Here is a 7,039-nt window from a genome sequence, read left to right as displayed (position 1 = left end):
GAAAACTACAGGACATTGATAAAAGACATAAAGGAAGACATAAACAAATGGAAGAATATACCATGTTCATGGATTGGTGTAATCAACATCATTAAAATGTTGATACTACCCAAAGCAATCTATAGATTCAATGCAATCTCCATTAAGATACCAAAGGAATATTTCACAGACCTAGTACAAACTCTCCAAAAATTCATATGGAATAAAAAAAGACCCTGATTAGCTGCAGCAATCCTGAAAAAGAAGAACATCAAGCTATATTACAAAGCCACTGTTCTCAAAAACTTCCTGGTACTGGCATAAGAACAGATACATAGATCAATGGAACAGAACAGAGAACCCAGAGATCGACCAAATCCTTTGTGTTCTATTAACATTTGACAAAGGAGGCAAGAGCATACAATGGAGTCAAAACAGTCTCTTCAATAAATGGTGCTGGGAAAATTGGTCAGATACATGCAAAAAAAAATGAAACTAGAACACTAACTTACACCATACACAAAAATGAACTCAAAATGTTTAAAGGACTTAAATGTAAAATGGGTGTAAAAGCTGCAACCAGCATGGCTAGGGTTCAGGATCTGGAGAAGGGCCGCACACAAATGAAGACACTAGACAAGAAATATGAATTTGAAATCATGGGGGGCCAGGCAGAAAACCCTTCTCTAGTGGAAAGGCTTCACTGGGGCCCAGGCCCTGTTAGCTTTTATTCAATTTTAGAATACACATCTTGCCCTTGGTCAGGCAGGCAATCCGGTAGCAGACAGACTATCTTAAAGGTCAGTAAATATTAGTAAAGATTTACTTTGAGACTATTAGGTCAGGAAATTGCTTAAGCCACCATTGTCTCAACAGAACAAACAGTGCATAACTTTTAGCCCTTGCCAACGCTCAAGGTCCATCAGCCTTCTGAGTTCCCTGTTGCACTTTCATGATAGTGTAGACAATGGTGTAGACAGTTAACTTTCAGCAAACAGGAAACCATAAAAATCTTAGAAGACTCTATAAGCAGCAAAATACCAGACATTTGTCATAGCAATATCTTCACCGATACAGCTCCTAGGGCAATGGAAACTACTAAGGAGAAAATAAAGAAATGGGACTACATCAAAATAAAAAGCTTCTGCACAGCAAAAGAAACCATAAACAAAACAACAAGAAAGCCCACTGCATGGGAGAACATATTTGCCAATGTTATCTCCAATAAGGGTTTAATCTCCCAACATTTACAAGGAACTCATACAACTTAACAAAATGAAGATAAACAATAAAAAAATGGGCAAAGGACCTAAATAGACACTTTTAGAAAGAGGACATACACAAGGCAAAGAGATATATGAAAACATGCTCAAAGTCACTCATTTGCATGCACAAATCCCCTCCCCTTATCCACCTTATCCACAACTTCTGCAGTAGCCACTTCTAAAGCCACCAGAATTTCCTTCACCTGTGTCCTCATCCTCCTACTCCCCACTCCTACCTCCAGTGCAGCCATGGGCATCCTCCCATCCAGTTCTCAAATCAGCCACAGGCATGTCCTGGGCAGGATCCTATTCTTTAAAATAGGTGCTCAGGACTTCTGTGGACACAGCCTCATTTAATGAATCCCAGCTTCTCTTCCTGGGGAAGGGCATGTTCAAACCCTGCTCCCGCACGCCAGGGCGCATTTCCTCTGAGGGGAGGAAGGTCCTCCTCAGGATAGCTCTTGAAAAGATAATCTTTTTCTTCGTGATCCACGTTGTCTCCATCTAAGCCCCAGTGTTGAGGATAATCTGGGGCTGGTATCTGGAGGACATAGTCTGGTACTTCCACTGCAGCCCACAGTCCATTTACCTGGTATCCTCTCTTTTGAGGAAGGGTTGAGTTGGGTGTATGCTGTTCACAGTACTGGTCCAGGAACCCGTGCCAACCTGGTGGGGCCTAGGATACCCGGTGGGCTGCAGAGCTGCAGCAGGCCCAATGCCATTGATGGCACCACCAGTCTTCTCCTCACAGTGTCCCCCTCCTCTGTCCCCTTGGGGTTGCAGTCCCTGGTGAGGTCAGCAGGGCTCCTGCGGTCCAGCTCTTCTGCTTCTGCTCACAGTCCTCCTCAAGCCCTGTTTCCTTCCCACGTCCCACATGGATCAGGGTTCATGAACTGGAAGCAGAGCCGCACACAAATATGAAAAGACAAGAGATAATTTGGAAATATTGGGGGACCAGGCGAGTAAGTCCAACTCAAGGGGAAAGACTTCCTCCAGTGCTCAGGCCTCACCAAGCTTTTATTGATCTGGGATGCACCCATAGCATAGCCCTTAGGCAGGCGCCCCTGGCAACAGGCAGACTAGCACATCAGCAAGGATTTACATAATAATAATAAATGGGGAAGTAGTTTCAGCTACCACTGTCTGGACAAACAGAGGTGGCGCCTAGCTCCGACCTTTGCTAGGGCTTCAAAGGCACCCAGCCTTGGGGGGGCGGGGGTTCTCTGTCTACGCTTATCAGATAGTGAAGGCAATAAACAGTTTCCCACAAAGCCCCACTCCCGAACATCATTTTTTTCGTACCAGGACTTTGCCACTGTTTGCCTTTTAATTTAACAGTATCCTCTTCATCTAACTTGCAGCTGTTTACTTCGTTGACATAGCCAGGGGAAGGCACTTGAACTGGATCAAAGAGATAGTTTTGTATCATTTTACAGCACCTGCACCCCATCTGGATTATGTTTTGTATTATCTGTTGTGAAGATTATCCATTAGATTTCTCTAGAAGTTTTACTTCTCTTCCTGGGGCCGGTTGGTGGTGTTGGGCTCTGGGCACTCATGGCTTGTACATTATCTTTATAAATAAATGTTATCAAAATTTTTAGGTAGACACCCAGAAGAGGGATTGTTGGTAGCTCCTATCTTAATTTTTGAGGAACCTCCATATTGTTTTCCATAGTGGCTGTACTAGTTTACATTCTCACCAGCAATATATGGGGGTTCCCTCTTCTCCACATCCTCTCCAACACTTATTTATTGGATAATAGCTATTCTAAGAGGTGTGAAGTGGCATTTCACTGTAATTTCTATTTGTATTTCCCTTAAATCTAGTGATGTTGAGCACCTTTTCAAATATCTGTTGGCCGGCCCAGACGCCTGCCCCGCGCGGGCGTGGCCCCTCTCGCTTTCGGTGCCAGGCGCCCTGGGAGCCTCTGGGAACGCGCTTGGATGAAATTGTATAAAGATAGTGTTGCACCTTGCTTTTACTAATTTCAAAACAACCATTAATTTATAATACCTATATCTATGTAGCATTTTGCTTTTTAAAAGAGCTTTCAGTTTTAGGTAGATATATCACATTTAACTTGTCATCATAGTAACTCATTAAAGTAGTATTTTGTCAATTGTTAAAATATTACCACCATATTTTACAATCGACAAAAATGTAGCTCCAGAGAGGTTAAATGTCTTGTTTAAGGCTCTGCCTTCAGTACTTGAGGCAGAGCTTTACCCAACCAAGGTCTTTTCACTACCAAAGCTGTCTCCTCTGCTAGAGGCAAACTGGGTCTTTTTGTTATTAATCCTCACCCGAGGATATTTTTCCATTCATTTTTCCCCCATTGATTTTTAGAGAGAGTGGAAGGGAGGGGGAGACACAGAGAGAAAAACATAGATGTGAGAGACACACATTGATTGGTTGCCTCCCGCACGTACCCCAACCAGAGCCGGGGATCGAGCCTGCAACCGAAATATGTGCCCTTGACTGGAATCGAACCCAGAACACTTCAGTCTGCGGACAGATGCTTTATCCACTGAGCCAAACCAGCTAGGGCTGGGTCTTAATTCATGTTCGGTTCTGTAGTATAAGAATTTATTTCTTGGAGTTACTCATGACAGGATTTCATAGCAACAGAAGTTGGGTCCCCAGTGGAATTTATTAAAATATGATTTTTTTAATATAGTGAAGTTATTTAAATTATTTAGGGAAAATATCTATAGGTAGGACTATCATGGTATTGAGATAGGAGAATTGTATCATTTTCCTCTGCTTTTTGTCAGCTAAAGGAAAAGCTGGTGAAGCATCTATCTCTAATATGTAGATAAAACCTTATTATTAATAATTCTATATTAGCATATGTTTTCTCATTATGCTATCTTTTAATTTTTACCTGATTTCTTTATCTTCTTAGATTTTCAGATCCTAATTCAAAGACTCCTCCTCAAGAAGAACTGACTACTCAGGTATCATCTCCTGTGTTCGGAGCTACCTCTAATGTGAAAAGTGGTTTTGGTTTGAATACAAGTTTGTCCCCTTCTCTTTTGGAGACTGGGAAAAAAAGCCATCTGAAAACAGCACCTTTTAGCAGCACTTCTAATTCTAGATTAGAGAAAACTAGATCAAAATCTGAAGATAGTTCCCTTTTCACACATCCTAATCTTGGGTCTGAAGGGAACAAGATTAGCCAATCTTCTAATAAACAGATGCTTATAAATAAAAATATAAGTGAATCCATAAGTGAACAGGATAATATTGATCATATTAAAAATGCTATTACTGATAAACATGTGGTGCCCCTGAAATCATTGGGATGCAAAACATCCAAAAGGAAGAAAATTGAGGAAGAAAGTGAAGATGAAGCAAGCTGCCCCCAAGCCTCTTTTGATAAAGAAAATGCTTTTCCTTTTCCACTGGATAGTCATTCTTCTATGAATGGAGACTATGTGATGGATAAACCTCTGGATCTCTCTGATCGATTTTCAGCTATTCAGTGTCAAGAGAAGAGCCAAGGAAGTGAGACCTCTAAAATCAAATTTAGACAGGTGACACTCTATGAGGCTTTGAAGCCCATTTCAAAGGGTTCTTCCTCAAGCCGAAAGTTTTTAAGTGGTAGCTTTGTGCCAGCCAAAGATCCTCCAGAGGAGCCCCGTTTACAGGAGTATGTCCTTCAGCCCCTGATTAAATCCTCTCCAGATAACAAAACACCATTACAAATAAAAGAAGAAAATCCTATCTTTAAAATCCCTCTACATCCACGTGAAAGTTTGGAAACAGAGAATCTTTTTGATGATGTGAAGGTTTGTGTTAAATATTCATGGATTTTGGTTTTAAATGGTTGGTTGTGATTTCACCTAGATACAAATGATTCTTTCTGTTTTAGGGTACTGGTTCTCATGAACCAGTAAGAATAAAAACCAGGTCAGTTCATGGAGAATGTGAACTTGCATCAGTTCTTCAGTTAAATCCATATAGAATCGCTAAAACAAAACCTCTACAAAACAATCAAGATGTATTCTGTGAAAACCAGCAGTGGAGTATAGATCCAGGAGCAGACCTTTCTCAATATAAAATGGATATTACTGTAATAGATACAAAGGATGGCAGTCAACGATTAGCAATTCGGGGGCAAAAATAGGAATAGTTAACTTTTTCAGAGAAAAATATCCATAAAAATACCTCACATATAGTAGGCAGTTAATATTTACTGAAGAATGAATGAAGAAGTATTTGGGTTTTTGACATACTGAATAAACATTTCAAATAAAATGAATGAATGTTTTGGGATTATTTCTTCCCTGGGCTCTCACCTTTGTTAATTTAAAACCTAAACCAAAGATCTTTGTAATAACAAATGGATTAATTTTAAACTTAATTTATTTTTCCCCCCAGAGAGACTAGCTTACAAAATTTTCCTCATATTGAAGTGGTTCGGAAAAAAGAAGAGAGAAAAAAATTGCATGGACACACATGTAAGGAATGTGAAATTTATTATGCAGACATTCCAGCAGAAGAAAGAGAAAAGAAGTTGGCTTCCTGTTCAAGACACCGATTTCGCTACATTCCACCCAACACACGAGAGAATTTCTGAGAAGTTGTTTTTCCTTCCACTCAGACTTGTATGGAAAGAGGTTATATTAAGGAAGATCTTGATCCTTGTCCTCGTCCAAAAAGACGGCAGCCCTATAATGCAATCTTTTCTACGAAAGGCAAAGAGCAGAAGACATAGATGTTGAAGCAAAAACATGATAGAGAACAATTTTTTTCTTTCTAGTTATTTATAGCTAATGTTGGTATTAAACACTGATTTTTTTTTAATCTTCTGTAAGCTGATTTATAAATCATTTTCTATTAAAAATATTTTTTAAATGGCATTTACCTACCACACAACTACTAAAAATGTGGGTAAGTTTATATTGTGTTTTCTTGCTTTTGCACCTCTAAACAATAAGGTGCTTTAATTTTGCACTCTAAGTTAAGAATTGTTTATTTACTTTGTTTGGCATTACCCAATTACAGTTTTGAAAATATGAAAAAAAAAATATCTGTTGGCCATCTGTGTGTCTCCTCGGGAAAGTGTCTATTCAGGTCCTCTGCCCATTTTTAAATCAAATTGTTTGTTTTTTTATTGTTTTTTTAGTTGTGTGAGTTCTTTATTTTGTATTTTGTATATTAGTCCCTTACCAGAGGTATTGTTTGCAATACCACTTTGTTGGTTGCTTTTTGTTTTGTTGATGGCTTCTTTTGCTGTGTAGAAGATTTTTAGTTTGATGTAGTCTCATTTGTTTATTTTTGCTTTTACATCCCTTCTCTTTGAGGTCAAGTTCACAAAAACCCATCTGACACCAAGGACCATGAGTTCAGTGCCTATGTCTCCTTCTTTGTATTTTATTGTTTCAGATCTCATGTTCAAGTCTTTAATCCATTTTGAGTTATTTTTTGAACATGGTGTTAGATAGAAGTCTAGTTTCATTCTTTTGCATGTGACTTTTCAGTTTTCTCAACACCAGTGATAGAAGAACTTTTCCTTTCTCCATTGCATGTTTTTGGCCCCATTGTCAAAAATTAGTCGCTCATATATGTGTGGGCTTACTTCTGGGCTTTCAATTATGTTCCAGTGGTCTGTGTTTCTGTTCTTCTGCCAATTCCATACTGTTTTGATTACTGCAGCTTTTTAGTATAGTTTGAAGTCAAGCAGTGTGATACTTCTGGCATTGTTCTTTTTTTCTCAGGATTGATATAGCTATTTGAGGTCTTTTGTGGCTCATACAAATTTGAGAAATTTTTTCTATTTCTGTGA

The 7,039-nt window shown here is 39.2% G+C and overlaps 1 protein-coding gene and 1 pseudogene across 1 annotated transcript; one reads left to right on the top strand and one right to left on the bottom strand.

Moving 5' to 3' along the window:
• Window positions 1-1,550: 1,550 nt before the first annotated feature.
• LOC102256995 lies at window positions 1,551-2,776 on the bottom strand (annotated as a pseudogene).
• A 415-nt stretch (window positions 2,777-3,191) lies between these two features.
• On the top strand, window positions 3,192-5,377 carry LOC102256693 (DNA endonuclease RBBP8). The gene is made up of 3 exons (XM_005886200.1): window positions 3,192-3,199; window positions 4,154-5,039; window positions 5,123-5,377. Exons 1-3 carry the CDS (start codon window positions 3,192-3,194, stop codon window positions 5,375-5,377), a joined length of 1,149 nt encoding a protein of 382 aa, XP_005886262.1.
• Window positions 5,378-7,039: the final 1,662 nt, after the last annotated feature.

This window comes from Myotis brandtii, unplaced genomic scaffold (assembly GCF_000412655.1).
Source record: "Myotis brandtii unplaced genomic scaffold, ASM41265v1 scaffold962, whole genome shotgun sequence".
Taxonomy (NCBI): Eukaryota; Metazoa; Chordata; class Mammalia; order Chiroptera; family Vespertilionidae; genus Myotis; species Myotis brandtii.
Note: the sequence above shows the minus strand (reverse complement) of the source record. Positions and strands in the feature narration are given on the sequence as shown.

Coding starts and splice junctions, on each gene's coding strand:
- LOC102256693 (XM_005886200.1), top strand. Junction 5,040..5,122: donor ATCTTTTTGATGATGTGAAG/GTTTGTGTTAAA, acceptor TTTCTGTTTTAG/GGTACTGGTTCTCATGAACC.